This window comes from Hippocampus zosterae, chromosome 3 (assembly GCF_025434085.1).
Source record: "Hippocampus zosterae strain Florida chromosome 3, ASM2543408v3, whole genome shotgun sequence".
Classification (NCBI taxonomy): domain Eukaryota; kingdom Metazoa; phylum Chordata; class Actinopteri; order Syngnathiformes; family Syngnathidae; genus Hippocampus; species Hippocampus zosterae.
In genome coordinates this window covers 22,283,896-22,307,297 of record NC_067453.1, presented here as the reverse complement: position 1 = coordinate 22,307,297, position 23,402 = coordinate 22,283,896, and the positions used below count along the sequence as shown (strand labels likewise).

General features: G+C 43.8%; 2 protein-coding genes and 1 long non-coding RNA gene across 4 annotated transcripts in view; 2 read left to right on the top strand and 1 right to left on the bottom strand.

The window, feature by feature from the left end:
- Window positions 1-12,550, bottom strand: part of vwf (von Willebrand factor) — a 31,559-nt gene extending 19,009 nt beyond the window's left edge. The window contains exons 1-21 of the mRNA XM_052060525.1: window positions 12,240-12,550; window positions 12,113-12,164; window positions 11,269-11,412; window positions 10,908-11,010; window positions 10,119-10,327; window positions 9,763-9,884; window positions 9,093-9,312; window positions 8,193-8,315; window positions 8,005-8,116; window positions 7,880-7,926; window positions 5,571-5,707; window positions 5,025-5,163; window positions 4,289-4,389; window positions 4,011-4,206; window positions 3,343-3,558; window positions 2,949-3,195; window positions 2,203-2,297; window positions 851-1,002; window positions 493-596; window positions 292-430; window positions 64-198 (exon numbers count right to left, since the gene is read on the bottom strand). Of these exons, the coding sequence (XP_051916485.1) occupies window positions 64-198; window positions 292-430; window positions 493-596; window positions 851-1,002; window positions 2,203-2,297; window positions 2,949-3,195; window positions 3,343-3,558; window positions 4,011-4,206; window positions 4,289-4,389; window positions 5,025-5,163; window positions 5,571-5,707; window positions 7,880-7,926; window positions 8,005-8,116; window positions 8,193-8,315; window positions 9,093-9,312; window positions 9,763-9,884; window positions 10,119-10,327; window positions 10,908-11,010; window positions 11,269-11,412; window positions 12,113-12,164; window positions 12,240-12,245 (2,799 nt within the window). The 5' untranslated portion in view covers window positions 12,246-12,550. The remainder of the gene's footprint in view (window positions 1-63; window positions 199-291; window positions 431-492; window positions 597-850; window positions 1,003-2,202; window positions 2,298-2,948; window positions 3,196-3,342; window positions 3,559-4,010; window positions 4,207-4,288; window positions 4,390-5,024; window positions 5,164-5,570; window positions 5,708-7,879; window positions 7,927-8,004; window positions 8,117-8,192; window positions 8,316-9,092; window positions 9,313-9,762; window positions 9,885-10,118; window positions 10,328-10,907; window positions 11,011-11,268; window positions 11,413-12,112; window positions 12,165-12,239) is intronic.
- Window positions 4,090-4,671, top strand: LOC127597473 (uncharacterized). The gene is made up of 2 exons (XR_007961658.1): window positions 4,090-4,219; window positions 4,298-4,671. It is a non-coding gene; the product is annotated as an uncharacterized LOC127597473 (long non-coding RNA).
- A 657-nt stretch (window positions 12,551-13,207) lies between the features above and the next one.
- On the top strand, window positions 13,208-22,632 carry cd9a (CD9 molecule a). Of its 2 annotated transcripts, none has more exons than XM_052061383.1 (8): window positions 13,208-13,568; window positions 16,979-17,081; window positions 17,836-17,933; window positions 18,496-18,570; window positions 18,673-18,774; window positions 20,754-20,843; window positions 21,793-21,876; window positions 21,947-22,632. In XM_052061383.1, exons 1-8 carry the CDS (start codon window positions 13,500-13,502, stop codon window positions 22,010-22,012), a joined length of 687 nt encoding a protein of 228 aa, XP_051917343.1. In that variant the 5' UTR covers window positions 13,208-13,499; the 3' UTR covers window positions 22,013-22,632. The 2 variants fall into 2 exon arrangements, with proteins under 2 accessions (XP_051917343.1, XP_051917344.1); XM_052061384.1 differs by lacking the exon at window positions 13,208-13,568 and adding an exon at window positions 15,295-15,540.
- The last annotated feature ends 770 nt before the right edge of the window (window positions 22,633-23,402 follow it).

Genomic DNA, 23,402 nt, shown 5'->3' with positions numbered 1-23,402 from the left:
TTATGATCATTATTCTTAAAAATATTTCCTTTCAAGCAGAAAAAGTCCAAAGTTTTAAACTACCTCGCCTTTTTGCATTAGAATCAATCCTCCTTGGTAGTAGACTGACACCGACTTGGCACAGCGATGTCCCACAATGCCACAGGCTTCATTCTCCACCAGCACTCTAAATATCCCCTCTTCTCCATTGCACGTGTCCTGTGTGCAATGAAGATAAAAAGAATGGACAACAAGGTCTAACAACACTCAAGGCATTAAAAGTAGAAGTTATTTATTTTGAACCGGTCTTACCTGGACTAGGACATACTGACAGAGACCAGGAAAGGTGTACTTTAGGCCATCAAAAGTGATGTACTGGGCTTCCCCGACGGTGCGGCACACGCCGTCACAAAACTTGTCGGTGCAGTGCCACTTCCTGTTCTTGCACATGCTGCAAAATAAAAGTAGGTCATGCAACCGCCAAGAAGTACTGCATTTCAATAATTGCTTTACCAGGTGTTGCAATCCACCGCTATGCTTTGTCCCGAAGCATAGGGCTTGTTGTTATGGTAACATGGGCACTGGTCCGGCACAATGCAGTCTCCAAGATGGCGTACCTGAAATATCAATCAGCGAGACCTGTTTCATATCCTTTGGTCGTACAAACTTCCTCAATCAATACTTTAGAAACAGAGTCAAAACGTTATTGGTTGTTCAAACTTTAAAAAAAAGCAATACACAAATGAAATTAACAAATCCATCCATTCCCAAATTTCTAACCTACTTTATGCGCCAAATAGATTCAATAAGGATAAGACATATGATTAGCAAGGAGAATATCTATTGCATGCGTGAAGCTACCGCAACCTACTGTGCCGTGTGGGCAGAGGCAGCCGGGGATGCAGGCAAGTGAGACACAGGGGTGGTCTGCATTCTGGCAGTTTCTGGCACATTCCAGGCCTTTTTCCCCGGCGTCACACCTTGCTCGGACCAGTGGAGGGGGACATCTTGCAGAGCGCTTCTCTGCAAGTAGCGGCGCCAACAAGGGTATCACATTTACTTTGTTGCTGAGCTTTCGTTGTCGGTGCACACTGAGTTAGTTTGCTGAGCGGTGTAAGAAAACATGTCACACGGCACAAGAAGGCACGCACATTGCGATTGTTTTACAGCAGGGGTGCCCATTAGGTAGATCCTGATCTACCGGTAGATCTAAGACAGGTCCCGAGTAAATCCGAGGAGTGTCGAGAAGAAAAAAAACAAACAACCATTTTTGCTTCTTTGTACATCTCAGTAATATATTCTTGTGTTAATATACACTGCACACTAATAATCTTATCAGTCTCATTTTCACCAAAAAATATTTTAAAAATTAAATAAAGCAGGTAAACCTTAAATTTACAGTGGCGCGTGATTACATCACCGGAAGCTGTTAGCGCTCAGCAGTTTGCAATTGCAGCTTGTGATCAGAGCTGTTGCGCTCTATCTTTTATCGTCATGATTCTCATTCAGAGTTTGCTTCGTGTTCAATTCACCCAGGGCACGAGCAAAGAATAGGAATCTAGGAGGGCCCAGGGAAGCACTTTAAAACGGTACGTGTGAGCTACGATAGTTAACAGGCTGCAAAAGTGCGTCGCATGCCTCCGTTTCAGGCTGTTTCTCATCATGGTGTGCGCGTGTGTGTGTGCAGGTGTGCGCGTGCGCGTGCACATGCGCGCGGCGGTAAGGGTAGATCCCGGGAGGTTAGTTGATCGAAAAGTAGATCTTTGATCCAAAAAGTTTGGGCACCCCTGTTTTACAGTTATGGACTCCATGTAACTCTACAGTAAACCAGTAATAGTCATTGTTCCAACAGAAGAGAGAATATAAACCAGTGCTCATTATATGTTAGCATTAAGCGAGTTGACAAATACAGTTGGAATTATATGGTTTGGTTGCAAGGATGCTTTTCGGAGAAATTTGCCATTGAGGGTCTCTTTTTCGTTTCCTTAAAGTGATGTTATACGATAGTCTCTTATTTTTTTTAAAAGAAGTGAAAAGGACAGTGTGTTTTAGTGAGTTTAAATCTGTTTGAAGCCTTTGTCACGTTGTGAAAATGACTTTCTTTTTGTTGTTTTTTATTTGTGTATGTGTTCTCTACATCACAGAGTTTCACCTTGATGGGTTTGGAACCTATTACACCACCAACGGGGACTGACTCTTATTAAAATATGTGTTGGAGTTCACCTCTGGAGGGTGCCAGGTCGTCGTCGTAGAAGAGATCGGACAGAAAAGTGCTTGTTTCTGCAGAGCTGCAGCGCATGGTTCCATTCTCACAGTAACTGTAAATACAAACATTAAAATATTTTTTTTAATCACATATGTCCAGATTTAAAAAAAGAAACATTCTATGAAAATAATGCTGCCCTCATTTCTCGATAAATATAATATGATCATGATTTCACCTTTCTAACCCGAGGACCTGCTATGGTTTCTCCACTACACTGCGTGATGTGGAGATTACATGATCAAGACTCGGGTTGTTATATTTTTAAGACAGAATTGCTCTTATTATTTGATTATTATTATTATTACATGAGATCAGTAATTCCCAGCCACCGTGCTCCAGTCCATTCATGTGCTATGAGAGACTATCAGGCGACAAATAATAACGTTATGTAGCGATATGAAGTGACAGGCACAACAATTAAATACACTTCACCCAGATGGCAGAAGGTACAATTATTGACCTGTTAGTATTAATAAAACAGAGTCATGTCTGTTTCACGGCTAAGCAGTCCCGGATTTCAGAGTGTAATATGTGAGTAAATTGAGATGAGATCATTATTTCAGTATATATATCTTTGTGTGACATTTTTGTTTGGTGGTTTGACGCCAGATTTTTCTCGTGTTAAATGTGTGCCTTGACTGACTAAAAGTGCATTAGATAACATCGTATCCAGAGTGGCTAATTGCACGTTACGCCCACAGACCAGATGCTGCTGTGATCGGCATAGACGTCATTAGGCTGGTACAGCTGTCCATCATGCAGGCACGTGCACTGGTCTGCCGTCACACACTCTCCAGAGTCGCTCAGGTACTTTCCAGCGGGGCAAAAACAACCCTCCTCGCACACTCTCTCCCCTCCGCATCCACCCTCCGCTCCGGACAGGGAAATGCAGGTGCGGTCGCACAAGCTCCCGCAGGCCTCGTACACTTGGCCTCTGGTGCACTCCATCTCTGAGGATTGAAATCACTCATTTGTGTAGCGGGGTTTCTTTCATATAGTTAATTAATACTAGAAAGTTTCGCCTTTTAAGAGGAACAGCAAGTTGCGCAGACAATACTGAAATGGTGAACGGTTGTGCAGGTGAGTCGTGTTTTTACGGCAGAGCGAGGGAGAACGCCAGTGGAGCAGCACCCCTTTGGCGACGCAGGCGGCCGCGTAAGCGGCCAGAGCAGAGCAGAGGCACTTCTCGCCATCCACACACGAACAAACGTCATAACGGCAAAACTGCTGGAAAGGAGCCGGATTGACCAGGAAGTGGCACGGGCCGAACACGTCTGACGTCATCATTGAGCAGCCTTCTTCTGCAAAACGAACTGAAGAAAAAGAACAGGGCAGATTGTAGTTTAGGGATACGGTGAACCACTAGCAAACACGTTTATTTCTGTGACATTTGTCCGGGAATATTTACTAAAAATGTGCCGGGCTGCGGGTTTGGTGTTCGGGTGATTTTTACACTCCTTTTGTAATGCGTGAAAAGTCCACAAGAGGACGCCAAAGCCCTGGCGAATCGTAACGTCGTTACCAAGGTAAAGCAATTATGTCGAAGCGATACATGGCGATCTTTGTATGTTGGTGAGAAGATTAATTTTGGCTGGGTTGTTATGTATGGTGTAAGTATGGCGAATCTTCACCGTGTGTCCATTTAGGGTTTACTACAATGTGTGGCAGGGCTTGGTCCCTAAAGCCTGAAAATACATGTAGTGAGGGTTCACTGTCGTGTTGACGTGTGGCTGAGTCACATGTGTGTGCGTTTGTGTGTTTCCACCTCTTTTGGGGTTGATGGCACAGGGATCTGTCGCAACTGTGTGGGCGGACTTGCAGTCGCCGTTGATTCTCCAGGATTGACCAAATGCCTGCGGGCCCGCCTCAACCAGCCCAGATGCGGACAAGAAGTCATCGCCTTGGTTACCGTTGTAGTTGCCACACAGGCCGCAAGTCCGCCCTGCCCAGCGTGTGCCCAGCTACAAAAACGTGGTGGGTAACATTTCAAAACTTGCAAGCTTCTTGACACAAATTAACAAAAAACATTCTGTTTGTATGCACCTTTAATAGCACCCGGCCCTTCCCATCCCAGTCAAGACGCAGGTTATCGCCATACTTCAGGAGCACAGATGACTGCACAGATCTCTGGATATGCAAGCGACCTGAAATCCAGAATCATCCATGTTTGAAGTGTGTCCATTTACTTTAACTACAAAGCCATGTGACATTTTTAGAATGAATGTAAGGATTTTGCCTTGATTATTGTGTTTACTTCACCTCTCCCCCAGAGTGAGCTGGTATGGGCTCGAGTTCACCCACTGCCCTGATGAGGCCACGTGCAATAGAGGATAATTTGTTGTTTTGAGTGTTTGTATAACATGTCTCACAAGTCATTCGCCACAATAAAAACGACAAGGCAAAAAGTTCACCATCATTCATGAGAACTGGTCATCGAGCTAGCTCCTTGTATTTCTTCTTCTTGGTACTACGGAATCATTATGTGTGCGGTGTGATGTGTTGGTCATCCGGACCACACCACACACTATGAGAGCAATAGGAAAAAGAATCTTCATTGTGTGGATTTAGAAACATTCAGTTAACATTTTAAAAATGGGTATGTGTGTACACAGCCTAGGAATGCAACCATTGTCACAGTCATTGCACTGATTTGAGTACCGTACTAAAAGCCTTGGCAGAGGTCTGTGCTCTCTGAGTTCTTTTACCCCAACAAGTACACTCTTACATGTCACAGTGTTTGAGTGACAAAAGGCAGCTGCTCCCCATCAAAATGTCGTACCATGGTGCATTGGGGTTTGGATGTCCATGCCGTTGACAGAAACCATTCCTCCGTGCTTCAGCTTCACTGTCATGTCTTCCAGAGAAGGCAGACTGAGGGTCACAGAACGTGTACACACGGCCTCTTGATCATCTGCGCACTGAAAGAAAGGTCAATAATCAGCTGTCAGACATACACGCAAAGTGTGACAGCAAGAAAATGCTGAGTTATTATCCTGCCAAAAATGTTGTGCATGTCCTTACGTAATGTGATACTGTCTCTCTTAGCCATTATGTTTGGAACGCTATGTCGGGTTCTTTTGGAGGATTTTGAATTGAATTACCACAAGGGTGAGACATCCTGAAGACCATTTTGTAATACATACGGTGAACCCCCACTATTATCAGGGGTCCCATTGTGAATAATAAAATATTGGAAGTGTTAATGTTTTATACTTGTTAGTATGTCCAGAAAAGAGCAAGACAGGTTTCTTGTGGTTACAAAGTATTAAAAAACATTACGTTTCTAAGCTATGCAAACGTGTGTGTGTGTGTGTGTGTGCATTACCTGCACATTTTCAATAATGACAGAGAAGTCCTGCTCGTCACAGTCTGTGGCCAGCAGGTACTGACACGGGCCGCTGAAGGTGAAGAATTTGTTGTCAAAGGTCTTGAAGTGGGACTGACCCACCACCAGGCATTCACCTACACACCGGATGAAGGCGCAGGAGCCAAGCCAATTATTAGGCATAAAGGGGGCCCACAAAACAAGAAGTGCGTCATACAGACTGACGTTTTGTCTGATTTGGTTACCACATTTATGAACAAGCGGAGAGCAAAATATTCTCTCAGTGCAATGCCATCCATATAATAAATGGATTGTTTTTAATACAATTTAACCCACTGGTGTCAAAGGCAAGGCAAGTGGGCCAGATCCAGCCCGACATATCATTTTATGTGGCCCGCGAAAGCAAATCATGTGTCAACTTCCATGACACTTGCTTAAATCTGTCCTGAAATCCCAAATTGTCATATGTAATGATTTTTTTAATGATGGCGCCCCCTGAGTGGCTGCCTCTCCAGCAGTGCATATCCCTGTTTGAGTTTCTTTTCGTCCTTTTACTTTATTTCTTCTTCCCATTTTGTTTTGCGTGGATTTGTACCCCAAACCTACAGGGGGAGAGGGGCAGCTTCATTTCTGCTCATCTCCTTTATTTGCTTTAAACTTTTTACGTATCCTGTGAACGGAGATCCCGATAGCACACGCAACTCCATTGTTTACAGTAAGGACCGGCTGTTAGCATGGCGGGCTAACAGCGGGCTACTGGCCGGTGACAAACCGGATATCCCACGCGAGTTGAAGAGGAGGACACAAGGGTGTCGAGCCGGGAAGGGCCGCCGCACAAGGAGGAGAAAGTACAGACATGTCCCCCCGTCCGCCATCATGGGGAATGTAAGATTGCTCCCTAACAAGATGGATGAGCTGGCGGCGCTAACGTGACATCAAAGGGAGTACCGCGAGGCTAGCCTAATGCTACTCACGGAGTCGTTGCTAACAGCGATTATTCCGGACACACATGCCGAGTTGGAAGGCTTCCAACTCATACGTGCGGACAGGAATGAAGGGAGTGGAAAGAGAAAAGGTGGGGGACTGGCTGTTTTTGTGAACGACAAATAGTGCAATCCGGGGCATAACACGATCAAAGACAAACTCTGCAGTCGGGACATTGAGCTGCTAGCCATTAGCCTCAGGCCCTATTATCTCCCGAGGGAATTCTCACACGTCATAGCTGTGACAGTGTACATCCCCCCGTCGGCTAATGGTGATGCAGCGTGTGATGCCCTGATGACTGTCGTGAGCAGGCTGCAAACACAGTCCCCCATCGCCCTGCTGATCATCTCTGGGGACTTCAACCATGTTTCTCTGTCGTCTTCCCTTTCAACCTTCACGCAGTATGTAACCTGTGCCACTAGAGATAATAATATTTTGGACTTGTTAGACTTGTATTGTATGCCAAAACCAAGGAAGCATATAAACCCCTCTCCCTCCCCCCTCTCCCTACCACAACTTGGTATTTCTCGAGCCTGTGTACAAACCCCTGGTGCACAGGCAGCCAACTGTGACCAGAATGGTCAAGAAATGGTCATCGGAAGCTGAAGATGCTCTGCGGGACTGCTTCGAGACAACCAGATGGGAACTCTTCAGCGAGGTTCATGGGGAGGACATTGATGCACTCACTGACACCATCAGGGACTACATAAACTTCTATGAGGAGAACACCGTACCCACCAGAACTCTGCGGTGTTTTTCCAACAACAAACCATGGATTAATCCAGACATAAAGGCCCTCCTGAAGGAGAAGAAGAGAGCTTTTCTGTCGAGAAACAGAGAGGAGCTGAAGGCCGTGCAGATTCGGCTGAGAAGAAAGATCAGGGAGGGTAAGAAGATATACAGGATGAAATTGGAGGGCCAGTTACAGGCCAGCAATGTCACTGGTGTCTGGAGGGGCCTGAAAACCATCTCAGGCCATGACAGCCCAAAGACATTGACTAAGAAGGCCAAGGACTGGGCAGATTGACTGAACCGTTTTTTCAACCGTTTCGACCAGTCGTCTGTCCCTTCCCCCAACCACCAACTGCAACCACTCTCACTGAGGACTTCTTCTCCTCCCCTGATTTAACCCTTTCAGGGAAAGTGGTTACTGCAGTGGACTACTTATCATGTTACAGGTTACAGGGTGCATTAAAGGGTTAAATTGATGCATATATTGCCACTTGAGAGCAACCCCCCCCCCAAAACATAAAAAAGTAGAATTACATCACTCGAATCATGCAGTGTACATTCACCCTAATTGAGCTATGATTCATGTCGCTCACCGGGGCAACCTTCATTGGTGCATTCCCATGACCCATGTCGACACACACTGTGGGAGGGGGGGGAAAAACAAAGACAATATGTGGCTATTAAATCACACATTCTGCAGATATTTGCATCCACTCACCAGGTGTTGCAGTCCTGAGAGATTGTCGAACCCGGCGGGAAGTGTCGTCCCATGTGTACACAGGAACACTGAGACACCTCCACGCAACGGTTTCCATCCAGCACTTTACCCACTGAAAAGCACACACAGATTCAAACGTGCTAAGACTAGAAGCCAAAGGGGTGGAAACCAGTAGGCGGGAGATTTACCAGGGCATGTGCAACCATCCACACACTCTTCTTTGCAGACCTCCTGAATGTTGAGACTATGGCAGGTTGTAGAGCAGGACTTGGTGCATTCGCTGTAGTGCATTCCAATGGGACATTTGGGGACTATTCTCACACAGATACACGTACAAAAACACATACACAATTGTTTTCAGTGGTGGGAAGTAAAAAAGTGCAAACATTTTGTTCTTAGGTAATTTTTTTCGGTATCTGTACTTCACCTTTTTAAGTTGCACATTTGAAAACAGACATAAAATAAAAAAGATGGAAAAAAAACACAATCTTACTGATTGAGGTCTTACAAGTAACCCCCCCCCCCCCCAAAAAAAAAAAACCTGTTCCGCTCTCTTCTGCAGCACTAAGAAGGAATGTGAGCCTGTAATTTGTGAAATGTAAATTGTGGCAATTTTGTTGTCTTGTGCCGGCCTAAAAACCACTGGCTTTTGTCGATCAAATGATTATCAATGTGATCGGTGGGGGGAACAATCATACCGACAGATATATCTTTTTTAGGTGTTATCATTAGTTTAGTTTAGTTTTTCGCTAGGTTCACAACATCAGTAAATCCAACACATTATTTGATTGCATAAAATTCAAGAACACACTTGTTTGTTATTAACATATGACATGTGAAGTGATTTTTTTTTACCTTCTTGTCAATATGAGTTATGCCAAACCAATATAGATTTTTTTTAATGCTGATGCCGATTTTTGGTCAAAATTAAATACAGCTTACTGATTAATCAGCTGATTAATTACACAAAAAATACATAAAGCATAAAATAATCCCCTCCCACACACACACAATTAGTACGGATTTTCACAATTTACAGACCACCCTCTTCCCAATTCCCTGGAACCGTAACTGTTTTGCCGACTTACAGCATTCACTCGCCTGCTGCCACCCGCGTAAAAGCATCCCATGGGCATGACACGTGCGGGCGTACTCCAGAAGGACTGGACAGTAACAGTCTTCGCTGTCGCCCTGGCCGCAGTGGCACGCCTCCTCCTGGCACAGGGACAGGAAGGCCTCGGCTGGTACCAAGTGGGCGCAGTGCAGGAACACGGCAGATGTTTGGAGCACGCTGCAGCTAGACAGAATCTATGGAAACAAGATATATTATCAGTTCTTATTCTTTATGAGTATCTTTTAAATTGGTTATTGACAAAAAAATGCCCTCCATTTGTGTTACTTTTTTTTGGCAATGTGTGAAAATCTACGCCACTGATTGCCAAGTGTTAGTTTACTCTCTTTACGGGGGAGTGCTACTCTCTTCAGACTTTGGGCCGCCTGAGAACAAGTAGTTGCTCACCTCGTTGCAACGCTCATGATGGCCATACCCAAAAATTCTTCATGATGGATCCGGGATAGCTTGCCACTTTGTAGCTCACCTCAGTGGTCATATTTTTCATGACAGTGAGAGGTTGTGCTTTGATTTTTTTTTTTCGTCAGTGAGTGATTTTTCATCATCAGTCACGGATGCTCAGATGTTTCCAATCACTCTTTTGCCCTTCCAATGTGTGTGTGTGTGTGTGTGTGTGTGTAACTGACCTCTGAAGTGTCTTTGGAGCTGTTGCAAGACAGACTCGGAATAGACACGCGTCTGCAGGCTTGACCTGCCCCTTTCACCGCCCATGAATTTGCAAAGTCATAGCTGTCCTCTGTGAGGAATCCTGAAATGACGCACAGCACGGAAAAAAAGTTGACAGCTTCCTCATTAATCTCAAGCCGTCGCTGAGATTTGTTGAGATTTTTTTTTCTTTAACCCGTTATCTTTTCCTGTACGGAATAACTTCTCTTCCTGTTTCTGATCCCCGGTGACTCAGAACCATTTCCGAAATTCCATGGAAAAAAAAAGGTACGTGCATAAGTGGCCTTCCACTCCAAGCGAGCATAGATGTATGTACCTTCTTGAGCGGTGTACTCATCGGCCACCGCCGCATTGAAGTTACCACAGAGGCCACAGGTGTGGTTGGTGTGGTGTTTGGTGAGTGTCAGGGCGACATTGGCTGCGTTGTCGATGGTCACTGTGAAGCCAAACTCCTCGCTCCATAGCTTGTAGAAGCCCAGCTCCTGGCCGGCAAACACAGCGTGTGATGCGTACGGCAGTGAAAGTCTGCAAGGTGACACACAAACAGTCTGTAAGTGAGCTTCCTTGGTTGCAGGTTTATCATGGCATTCAAGTAACCAAAATAGTTAATCAATTAATGAATCAAGGATGGGATTGGCTTGGGATTGAACTGTCCTTGAATTGTTTCACACCCCATGCATCAAAAACCGGATCAAATCACTTTTTTTGTGGAGATGCACACTCTTAATGACTAGCATGCCACATTTAAAGGAAATGAGAGGAATCGCTTTCCTTTGGCCATCACTACAGTCAGCTGTGAGCACTCCCACAGTGGCGCAGCCCTCCTTCTCTCTTTTTTGAGTTTTCCTTGCCGTCCTGGGGGTTGATGTGAGGGGATGTCATTAATTTTTGTAAACTATGGGCATGTAAAGCCCTTTATGACTTTTCTGTGATTCAGGGCAATGTCAATAAATTTGATGTGACTTGACTTGCAGATCCGACGATCTGAACTCGCCTGCGAAATGACCATCAAACCGGTCAAACCTACCTCTGCTTACGCCATTTTAAACAGAGCCTTTGGTCTTAATCGAGCCAACCAATCCATGCAAGTAAAAGACCGTATTACCTGGTTTCTCCCTGTGATAATCTTCCATCGACAGACAAATGCAGCTCAAAGGCGTCCCCAAGAAATAGCGTGACTCCAGTTCTTTTGCCCCCAACAAAATCACCTGCATGTGAATCACAGCGCACCTTGTTTTACTCCTGCCACACCAACGTGACGCACACTGACGCAAAGTGCCATTGCAATTCATTTGCTCGACACTGTCAAAGAGGTATTCATTCAACGAGAATAATGTTAATAATCAGTGAAGAACCGAATGACCGGTCTGTGCATATTTTGTCCATAAATGCTCAACATCGATTTATTTGTTTGAAAGTGCTCTGTAAATACAGTTGACTTGACTTGACTTGATGGGCTCACCCACCCAACAGCGTGAAGGAGCGATGTCTGCAGTCCCCAGCCAGCAGGTAGCTGCAGTCGCCGGGAAAATCGTACAAAACCCCATCAAAGGTGTGAACGTGGTGTCGTCCGAAGAGGCTGCATCTCCCCGTCATACCTGCCGTGCATGCTGCACACCCACACACATTCACAACAGCACAAATCTTACCAAAAAGGTCATTTCAGAGTTTACCAATGAGAAAATATCTTTATATGAAGTGCTTGGCCTCATACTTGATTGGGTCCTTGGGGAGGCCTCAACATGGCGGAAAATGTACCAATTGGATCAAAAAATGGACTGACCCGCTAATTGGGTCAATAGACCCAACTTTCTGGGTTGTTTTGTTCAAATTATTTTGAAATACAGTATAAATATAGAATTAAATTAAATATAAGTCTAACATTGATTCAACGGAAATCCTTATTATTTGTCTGGATTCAGTGGGTCGGTTTGACCCGGAAAAAAGGAGGTTAGTTCATGAATTTATCCACATCGCTGAAAAGAAAAAGTTAATAAAAAAAGTAATGCAATGGTTTTTTATTGACATCATAATTAGGCATTTCCAACTAACATTAAAAACTCATTTTAATTTAAAAAAAAACAAGTTAACGATGATCTGAAAAATTCTATTCATCTTTTGTAGCCTTGTGGTTGCAGGTAAGATGAAGCCCACCGCACCCGACTCGGGGCATGTTATGGAGGTAAACCCTGGACCGGTCACCGGTCATTTGCAGGACACAAATAGACAAACAAACGTTGAAATGCACATTCGCACAAATTGACAATTCAGAGTTAGGGTGAATTAACAATGGATTTGTTTTTCACCCACCTGTCAGATGTAGCAGAAGCCAAATTCCTCTCAAACACCGACCTGCGCACAACTGAAACACAAATACAACGACATGCTTCATCCCGTGATCCTCTTAAATTGACTTCTTAAAACTTGAGTACTGTACCTCCATGGTTCCGCACTTGGCTAATCCACAAATCTTGCAAGAAAAAAAAGTAAAAAATCTCTTCCAATCGCCCAAAATGCGGCAATTCCAGGCTTTACATGGCAGATTGGTGTTTCGCTCTGTCACGTAACAGGCTCAACTGAGAATGGGGTCAAAAACTTAAAAAATGCCTCACTCAAAAGTTCATTTATATCAAGGAAAGCCCTTCCCACTCTGTTATCGTGGCCTTAACATGCCTCCCCCCTACATCAGGTTATGTCAAGAAGGCCAGAATATCACTCGGTACATGTAGAGCGACACCATCAGACCGCCCCAGTGAGACAATACCAGGATGTGCCCACTGATGGTCTGGCTGAGTGATTAGCCTGCTGGTACAAACCTGAGTCAGTGCCAACCCAAACAATTGTGCTACAAAACACACTGTCGGGGGAAGATATCTCACGCAAGAACTGAGAGTTTGGTAGCCACACATGACGAACGTGACGAATTGATGCCAAAACTTGCAAGAAAACAATGGGAACTAGTTTTATTTGGAAATCCTGGAGAAAAAAAAATCACCTATCAGTTGGGGAAAGAATCAAGAGCCCGGTGGGAAGATTAAAACATTTCCACAGGGATTTTTGATTGATTGAAATGCATCTACAGAAAATATTGTTCTTATGGTTGTACAAACAATCTAAATATAAACTGTCCACAAAATGCTAGCTTGTGGCAATACAGTAAACACCTTTAGCTCCCTACTGAACAACCGGGTAAGCAAATTAAGAGCTCCTAAATGATTCGGTAGATGTCAATGGACAGGGATATCGACTTTTGAGTGAGATTAAATTTTCTTTCAAGCTGGGAATAAACTACATTCTCAACACCTTACAGTGCATTCCCCGGTTCACGTGCTGTATAGCTAGCTCTCCCAGTCAGCGACCCGTGCAAGCGATTTATGACGTCAGGGGAATGACGTAATCACGCCGCACTACCGATTTAAATCAGGAACGAGTCTGACAATAACGTCATCGCACCGGACTCTTTTGAAGGGCGACGGGACACATTGACAACCACCTGAAAAACACTAACTGTGGGGATATAGTGCGGTACTGTGCACATATCCTGCCTTTTACGCCTGGCTGGTTTTTGCAGCCGGCGCGGGGGACCGAACACGACGAGCGCGCACCAGCAGCGCTACGCGTGGAGAAGCGCTTCACTGGACGACCACACTGCTTCGATTCGTCTCCTGCATTCACGAGGTTCGTCTTCGTCGTCGTCATGGCGGCGCTATCCGGCGGAGAGATGTGCATCAAATATCTGATGTTCGCCTTCAACCTGGTCTTCTGGGTGAGTGTGTTGAAAAACTAGAATCTATGTGGCGGTGCGTTTTGAGGACTTTGTGGCGTGAGTCGCGAGTGGAAATATCCCGGTGTAAACCCTCGTATTCTCGGAGGGTGTCCCAAGTGGGTTGCGGTTGTTATTGTTATTATTCTTATTCTTATTATTTCAAGATTTTCACCGGATTGCCATTATAGTCCCGGCGCGTGTGGAAGCCCAGCGGGGCTGCTGTTGTTGGTTATAAATCCTCCCCAGTGGCCAAGTGACCCATTTCCACGGAGCACCCTTACGGTTGGCACGTACTACATTCAAAACTGATTTTAGAGGTGGGGGGCGGGGGTTATTGATTGAATTGTTGAGCACGGTCACGTGGCGAGGAGTAGTGCGCATGCCCGAGAGAGAGAGAGAGAGAGAGAGAGAGAGAGAGAGAGAGAGAGAGAGAGAGAGAGAGAGAGAGAGAGAGAGAGAGAGAGAGAGAGAGAGAGAGAGAGAGAGAGAGAGAGAGAGAGAGAGAGAGAGAGAGAGAGAGAGAGAGAGAGAGAGAGAGAGAGAGAGAGAGAGAGAGAGAGAGAGAGAGAGAGAGAGAGAGAGAGAGAGAGAGAGAGAGAGAGAGAGAGAGAGAGAGAGAGAGAGAGAGAGAGAGAGAGAGAGAGAGAGAGAGAGAGAGAGAGAGAGAGAGAGAGAGAGAGAGAGAGAGAGACTGTGTGTGTGTGACTACTTAGGCTCTCATGCACGCTATTTATGTCTCACTGTCCTAGTAAGCCTGCGGGGTGTGTCCCATGTGGGGGTGTTTGTTTATTTTGAACTGTATATGTTAAACGGTGTGTGTGTGAGTGTGTGTGTGTGTGTGTTGGGGGGGGGGCAGAAGGGGTTTCACAAGAATGTTTTGGCCTTTTATGGTGATTTTCAGATTTGCAGCTATTGATAGAAAGGCCCACAACATGGTTTGTATGTGTGTGAAAGCGGAAATTATCCACTGTGGAAATAAACGTTGCTAAAAATATTCAGTTGTGGTCGAAAACACTTAATTTCAGCTGTTCAATTCTAAAAGTGAAACTCATTTTATACTCTCAGCTTGAGCCATAAATATCAATATCTATCAATCAATTATGCATTTTCCAGTGGATGGAACATTATATACAGAGGGATATATTTAAATGTTGTTATTAGTTTTGATGAATATAGCTTGCATCCATTCCAAGATGGAGAATTTTTTTGAAGTATTTGCCTCATACTGCGGTCATTGTTTTTAAAAAATAATGATAACATATAAAGAACACACAACTACTCAATGCATTGATAATGGTGTGTTTCATCAATGGGAGTCACAGAACATCAAAGTGGCCCATACTTTGATTTTTCTATATGTGGCCCTCAGAAGAAAGGTTTTGGACACCACCGCTTGAAGAGCAGTAAGAACACACCGGCTATCATTTTTCCTCATGTGGGGTTTCTCACACACACAAACCAAAAAGTTTAAGACGTTAAAAGTGAGTATGTACCCCAGTTAAGGCATCTACTCACCTGCTTGATTATTTGATTACAAAGGTGTAGCGCGTGTTTGAGACAGCGGGTGAGTAAATAAGACGTTGAAGGTCTGCATGTTATAACAGGGCCCTCTGTGTTGCTGTCTTGGCTGCCTGCCTGCAGCTTCTCACACAGGAGTCGTCACAGGCGCAATCTATGCAAGCGCGGAAACAAACAGAGGAAGGAACATGGGCAGGCTTTAGATTGGGAGGCCAGTTTGTTGAGTAGGCCCTGATGTTCTCGCCACTCCCAAAGTGTGCATTCAGGCATCGAAAGGCGTGGCGTTTTCAGAACGCTTTCACTTTCAAACGCCTCGCTTGAGGTTTTTCGGTCCACGCTAACACTGCTTCCTCCCGGGAATATCAACTTTGTCAACTCACCTGTCAGCATGGCTGTCGTTGGGGGGATCAAGTGCATCAAGTATCTCATGTTTATATTCAACGTGTTCTTCTGGGTAGGTGTACTTCTTTTTTTAAATTTTATTTCCTGTTGTTTGTGACTCTGGATGAGTTTAAGCGGGAGTTAGACACAAAGAGGGGGCGTGGGTTCTTCAACGTTGCCGTCTTTCTGTGTCAAAATGAAGAAGAAGCATCCGGTACAGATCAGCATGATTCCATTTATGGCATGTACTCACTGTCAGTGAATGTTATGTTCGACAGTCATGTTCAAGCATGTGAGCTCAAAACAAAATGGCTTCGTGCATAGATGACTATCCGCAAGAGGAATTGCGGCTAAACCGTACACACAACACAACACACACACACACACACACACACACACACACACACACACACACACACACACACACACACACACACACACACACACACACACACACACACACACACACACACACACACACACACACACACACACACACACACACACACACATCTGTTATATTAGGTATGCCAACATAACTAAGCGCCGATACAAGAAGTTTATTAAATGTCTCATAAAAAAACAACAACAATGCTTTGTTTTGATTGACACTGTCCGTCATGGAGGTATGTTTATTTTTGAAGTTGTAGTTTGCAGTGGTGTAACACAAACACATTTTCTGATGCGATTCCCAATCACGATCGTCAGTTGTGCTGCGGCAAACTTTCAAATTGCACTTAATTTCTTCAAAAAGTTGTATTTGTTCACAACTTGCAAATAAATCACGGTATCTTTACAGAGGCCAGCGCATACGGTTTCAGTGACAGGTAGAACACGTAAATAATCTTCTATTAAATGGGGGAAGGTATCATTAAGTAGCTTTGACTCAGTTCCACGAAACATCCAGATTTCGCAACATTGGTAAATTTATGATCAAATTAAAAAGCATTTTTTTCCCAACATATTCCCAGATTGGCATTCACGAATTCACCAACTGACTTATTTTTTTTTGGGGGGGGGGCTGTCCTCCGTTTATCACTGAATCGCTGGAAACCCCATTTGCTGTCTGTGCTCAGTCAGTGCTATGAAGGCATTACTTTGGCATTGTCTTTATGCCAAGGCAGTATGTTTAAGTAAGTTGTTTCATCTAGATTCAAGTAGAGAATCTAGCGTGCCAAGAACTATGTTGATGATACTTGAGGAGTTCCATTTACAGAAAAGTAGCATCTTGTCGCATCTCTTGGCAAATATAAAGCTCTTTAAGGTTTTGTTTTTTTTTTTTTTTTTGCTATTGGTGTCTCAATATGCAGTAAATTGATGGGGGGGGATATGTCTATACGTTTTGTGACGGTTTTGGGGGTTGTGGGCCATGAGATTTCCCAATGTAAAATATGTGCCCAAGGTCAATACCTGGGGAAGCACCGAATTAGATAAAGCATGTGTATCAAATGAAGTGTCCCATGCCTACAATTATGCCAAATGAGCTAAAATCTCAAATGTTTTTTCTTCAGCTTGCAGGCACTGCTGTCTTTGCCATCGGCCTGTGGTTGCGATTAGACCCCAAGACCAAAGGCTTGTTTGAAGGACAGGACTCTCCATATGTGTTTTACACCGGTAAGAGGCTTTTCAGCACAAGTGCTCTGTTTCAAACAAGAATTACTATTCAGTTCACTCTGAGTGTATTGCGCTAAATGAAGAGTCGGTACTTTATTTGCCTCGCTCACATCCACTACAAGTGACGTCGGAATCTTTAAATCAGGACTGGCCATTAAGTTGATCGTGAGCTAGGAGTACCTCGCGAAGGGAGTCTCGGTAGCTCTCATGGCATGAACACTTTATCTTTCACTTTACAGAAACACTTTATCACAAAGCCACTAAATTACGCTCATCAATAACTGGAGCTGGAGCTGGAAACAAATACCTCTCACCTCTAAGTCAACAACTAACTTAACTGAACATTTGTGCATGCGTCCGACACGTGCAGCACTGTTAGCTAACGGTCACCCCGTGCTAATACTACAAGTTTGTTTTGCTTTTGACAATTATATTGCATCAGTGTTGTCCACAACCTAGCTGCCAAATCATTAACAGAGAAACTCTGTTAATGATTTTAAAGTGTAAAGTTCAGGAGGGCTTGCGTAAAGACATATTTTCAGAAATAGGCAGAAGGTTTACTTGGTTTAGCTTCATACTGATGGGGGAAGATCAGAGACTCAGAAGCATGTAAACATGTACATGATATGTGTTTCCTGACCTTCAAAAAAAAAACGAGATCATGTAAATGTGTACCAGCATACATTGGGCTGATTTGAGTCCAAAGTTAGTTTTGGTCTGTTTTTGTTTTTGTTTTGTTGGTGTGTGTGTACAGGTGTGTACATCCTGATCGGAGCTGGAGCGCTAATGATGGTCGTAGGATTTCTTGGCTGTTGCGGTGCCATCCAGGAGTCTCCCTGCATGCTGGGACTGGTCTGTATCAGCACATTAGTGCACAAGTTCACGTCATTAGACTGGAAATAATTACTTATTAACAACAAATAATGCATCTTTGTTCCACTATGCACATAATAATGAAATGTTCTTTCACTACGTAAATTTGTGAGTAACGCAACGGCCACACAAGTCGGAGAACACCTGATCCAAAAGTATCTCAAAAGCTAATGAAGGTCAGGTGGGAGAGCAAACGGGAATACCAAATGTCTTGTTCATGCGCCTTCGTCATTTTATTCAGTTATGCAAAACATCAACCGTATCTTTCCAAATGTGTTACCGGTACCTTGGAAATACCCGTTTTCATCAGCGTTTACTGAAGGGCCCTAAGGCCATCCAGCAGGCTTAAATGTTACTGTTGTTGACTTCCTGTGTGGCTTAGTCATCGCCTCCCCTCTGGCCTTAATCGTCTTGTACTAAATCTCCCAGTCGGAGGGGTCTATGTAAATCAAGTTCAATCGCGCTCAGATGATTTGACTTGTTTGTGGGTGCCAAAAGACATGCGCGCACAGCATTCTAACTCCCTTTGTCCTTGCCATAGTTTTTCTTCTTCCTGCTGATTATCTTTGCCATTGAAGTGGCTGCCGGCATCTGGGGATTTTCCAACCAGAGCAAGGTAACGAACACGCTTGCCTTAAGCGCGATAGTCGCGATAGACACAACAAACAAGTTCTGGCAGAAGGCAAAAAGCAAATCCTTTTCTCTGCTTGTGTAACAGGTGGTGGATGACATTACCACATTCTACCACCAGACCTACAACAACTACAAGGAGACAAAGGATGAGCGTCTCCGAGAGACTCTGCGTGTGATTCAAACTGGCGTGAGCTTTTTTTGTTTTTTCCATTGATATCATTATCCTCGATGATCTTGTGGTGCTCATCAATCAATTACAGCTGAAGTTAGTCCGGTTTGAGGACAGAGTGCTGTCTCAAATGAGCCGCTGTTCACCCCGCGTGCAGTGGAGTGGGGTGTCAATGCTAACATATAGCAATGTCGCCTCTTTGCCCAGCAAAAACTCAGTTTAGGGGCAATCATTTGTCAATTAGACGTAGGTATGTCACAATTGGGCAAGATTCAAATTTAAAGTTCCGAAAATATTTAAGTGGATGTATAATTTGATCACAGTTCCAGTTGGTGCACGGGTGTCAATGTGGCGCAAACATATCACTAAACAAATCCAAGTCTGTTGGTTACAGATATTGTGCTCCCTAAACTGAATTTGCATTCTGTCATGAAATGCTGGATGTCTCTCCCTCATTCATTTTCAAACGGCCCTTTACACTAAAGCAATATATAACAGACCGACAAGAGTCGGGCGGGGTAGATGAAGTCAGGGAGGTAAATTTACGTCTTTGGAGGGTGTAATAAAACCAGAAAACAAAGGCAGGGCGACATCCGTGTGCAAGGGAATTCCGCCGTGTGGTGAATTTCTGGGGTGTCTCCGCGTGAAAGAGGCTGAAATGATGGTTTGGGAGCTAATCAGACATGCATAGCGCGAAGCTCGATAGCAGGGGGTAATCTCGTTTCAGTCGGCCGTAAATACAAACCCAACAGAATGCAGTACAATGATTTTCAAATCATCTCCTAATTATTTATAATTGAATACACAAAGACAAGATATGTAATGTTCAAACCGGTAAACTTAATTGCTTTTAGCAAACAATCATGAACTTAAAATTTGATGACTGCAATGTCATGTTTACCACTGTGTCACACCACCTTTTCTTTTCAATAAATGTTTGAGAACGGAGGGCATCAATAGTTTACGCTTTCTCTGAGGAATTATTTCGCATTCTCACTTGATGTACAGTTTCAGTTGTCCCACACTCTGTCGTCTCTGTTGTCGTATTTTAGGCTTCATAATGCGCTACACATTTTCAATGGGAGACAGGTCTGGACTGCAGGCAGGCCAGTCAAGTACCCGTTTTACTCCAATGCCACGCTGTTAAAATGTTCAGAATGCGGTTGGGCATTTTCTTGCCGAAATAAGCGGGGGTGTCCATATGCTTGGCATCCAAATGCTTGGATGCCAGCATATGTTTCTCCTGTAGCATTAATGTTGGCTTCACAGATGTGTTAGTTACCCATGCCATTGGGACGAACACAGCCGCATATCATCACGGCTGCTGGCTTTTGAATGTTGCTTCCGTAACTTTCCAGATGGTTATTTTCCTCTTTTGCAAGGAGGACACAATGTCCACAACTTCCCAAAACAAGTTGAAATGTGGACTCGTCAGACCACAGACCACGATTGCACTTTGCATCGGTCCATCTCAGATGAGCTCGGGCAGGGAGGAGACGGTGACGCTTACAGATGTTTATAAAAGTCTTTTGCTTTGCGTGGCAGAGTAGCAGTTAGCGATGTAAGTGCCGAACTGTATTTACGAGCAGTGTTTTTCTGAACTGTTTGACGATTTTCTCACACGGTTGTTCACATAGAGGTGAACCTCGCCGCATCTTTTACACTCAATTACGGCACTCACCCGTTCCCAGTCAACTTTCTCAGGCTTTTCTGCTTCCTGTCCCGGCTTTATTTGGAAACATGTTCCAGCCGTAAAATTCTTAAGTTAATGATTATTTGCTCGAAACGGTACAGTTTTTCAGTTTGAACATTTCATATCTGGTCTTTGTTGTCTATTCGATTAAAATGTTTACAAATGTTTAATGCAATCAATCCCATTATGAACAGGCATCATTTGTTTGCATGCAGTCAAAAATAACGTTGTTGCCTGGCAACAAGAGGCACAGAGAAAAAAAACGACAACTGTCATTGAAGTGATTTGTGTTGTATTATTCCAGCTGAATTGTTGCGGCCCAACTGCTGCTGTCTTTGATGGTGCCAAAGACACGTGTCCTCAAGGAGACCTACTTGAGAAGCTCATCATCAAGGTACGATCGCAACGGCGCGCTTTAGTCAAGAGATGCAAAATGGGAAGTTTGCTTTTGAGTGATGAGCCGGCACATTTGTCGACAAGTTCAAAAAGTGGACATAAAATATGGAAAATTGTCTTTAATAATTAGCATGTTGAAATTAAATTGTGTGGGGTTTTTTTGTTTTTTTTTAAAAATAAATTCATTACATCAACTAACCACTAGTCAACAGCAAATTTTAATCAGAGATTCCTTTATGTGTCCCTAAACGTATTTTTGATGCTTATTTTCAATCAAGTCTTTACTTTTTTTCCAGCACATCAGGTTTTGGAGATATTCTCATTTGTCAAAGTTTGACCTATAAAAGCTTGCGCAATATGAATTTAACCATGAATAGTGAATTATTGCTATCATGTTTAAAAAAAAAAAACAACTGTTGCTGATTCTAACCCCTAATTCATGAATATTACTCTATTAAATATTATTAAATAAACCTGATGTGCTAGTGAAAAAAAAGAAACAAGGGCAGATTCTGAATCAGTGCAAAAATTCATCTTCCACCTGTGATTAAAAATAACATTGACCAATGTCATCATTGAGATAAATAAAAATGCATTTTAAATGATTCCGATCTAATTTTAGGTTAAAAAAAATTCAAAATGAATGCAATAATTATTCCACGATCCTAAAAATGCTTAGTGGGCCAGACAGACTGAAGAACCAAGTGATTTTGCTCATGCCAGGCTTCATTTATCGAAGCACGCAATGGCGTAATGACATGTCAAAAACACATAATGATGGTGTGGGCCGACAGCTTTCCGTCGCAGACGCATTCCTTTAGCCTTCTTGCTGTGGTTTCTATGACAACAATGATTTTACTAGAATGCTTGTACGCCCTCCAAGTGCATTCGCTCAAGGTCTGGGGGGAGACCAAACGAATCTCTGTGCTCATTTTCCTGTGTTGCAGAGCTGCCCCGATGCCATCGAAGAAGTGTTTGACTCCAAGCTGCACATCATAGGAGGAGTGGGCATCACTATCGGGGTCATTATGGTAATGTATGATTGTCCCGGTTATGTCACGAAAAGAGAATGTCGAAAACTCAGTTTATCTCTCTTGGCAGGTGTTTGGGATGATCTTTAGCATGCTCCTGTGCTGTGCCATCAGGAAATCTCGGGAGGTGGTGTGACACCCGCCAGCACGTTACGGAGTCCTCGTTAATGTTGCATGATGTCATTCCCAGATCACCACCCCCAGCCTCCACTGTCAGTAGAAACATTGCTCGTTCAATTGGGGGTTGGGGGCATATCCTACGTCTTTGTGGTTGTCAGGCCCTGCTATAAAATGGCTGCTTGAGTGAGAAATGTCCCACAGTGAGATCACGTGATTGAATTTAGTGCTTGTGCAAACGATCTGAAAGAAGATCAGCTCGTTGTTTATCGATCACTTCTCTTTTGAGGCCTCTTACCGACTGACAAGAACGAGTTATGGACCGCGGCCGAATAAGTCACAACGCCTCTTAGGCAGAATGCATCATCTGCCAGAGGAATGGGTGAATTGCTTTGAAACCAACTGGATTCTCAGCTGTCAGCTATTTTTTTTTCTTACTTAGAATCGAGTGTTATCCTTTGTGACATTTTGTTGGCTCACCTTTCTGTAAATGCCTATTTTGGTCATGTTTTCTTTTCAGTCCTCTTTCTATAAGAACGTGTTATGTATTTTCAAGATACTTTTTCATCTTATTGAAATTGGTTGATTCATATCGTACAAACGGATGATTGAAGAGTCAAATAAACAAAAATGGAGTTGTCTTGAGACTTTTTTTAATCTCATTTTGTAACTGTCAGCACACACGTTTTATTCGTAGACTGACTTTTCTCGGCCTGAGGGGATGGCATGAAAGTGACGTAACAATCTGGCTCGCTGACGGGCGCCGCGTGACGTCGTTTGCTCCGCGGCACACCGCGTGGCACGACCCTGGCAATGGACACATTTTAGGAAATAGCGAACAATTTTGCTTGTGTGATACACTTGCTCAGGGAAGGGGTACTGCAGAAACAAGAAATTTTGTAAGACAAGAAATGAAAAAGTCAATTTCCCACAATACAGCGTACCTTGGCCGAAGACAACACCGACTTTTCCATACGAGTTGTGACTCAGTTGATTTCTTCTTTTGTGTTGTGCAACATTTGAGGCAGATGACGGCAAAGAAAGCTTATTTTGCGCTTATCTTCCACTCAATTTCAAAAACTCATGACTCCGCCGCTTTATATAATCTCGCTAAGAGTAATAGACCTGGTGTGGATGTGATTAGAGAAAGGGAAAGTACATGGTGATTTGGTTGTTGACAGCCAGACCTCCCTCCTGAGGCCCCTGCTAAAGATAACACTGATTACATAAAAGAATGTGTGTACATTTATGAGTTATGTGTTGTGCTCTTATTTGCTCTGTGGTGGCCGCGGGAAGAGTGCAAGGAAAAATGAGATGAGAAAGAGAAGTCCTAGGGGGGAAAAAAAATCCAGAAGTCGTAGTGAATGGCCAAAATAAACACTTGGGGTCAGAAGCAACTTTAGTTTGAA

Bases quoted from the DNA above. Each gene is read 5' to 3' on its own strand.
- cd9a (XM_052061383.1), top strand. From the start codon at position 13,500: ATGGCGGCGCTATCCGGCGGAGAGATGTGCATCAAATATCTGATGTTC. The intron at 13,569-16,978 runs GTGAGTGTGTTG...TTTTTTCTTCAG, and splicing joins CCTTCAACCTGGTCTTCTGG to CTTGCAGGCACTGCTGTCTT. The intron at 18,775-20,753 runs GTGAGCTTTTTT...GTATTATTCCAG, and splicing joins TGCGTGTGATTCAAACTGGC to CTGAATTGTTGCGGCCCAAC.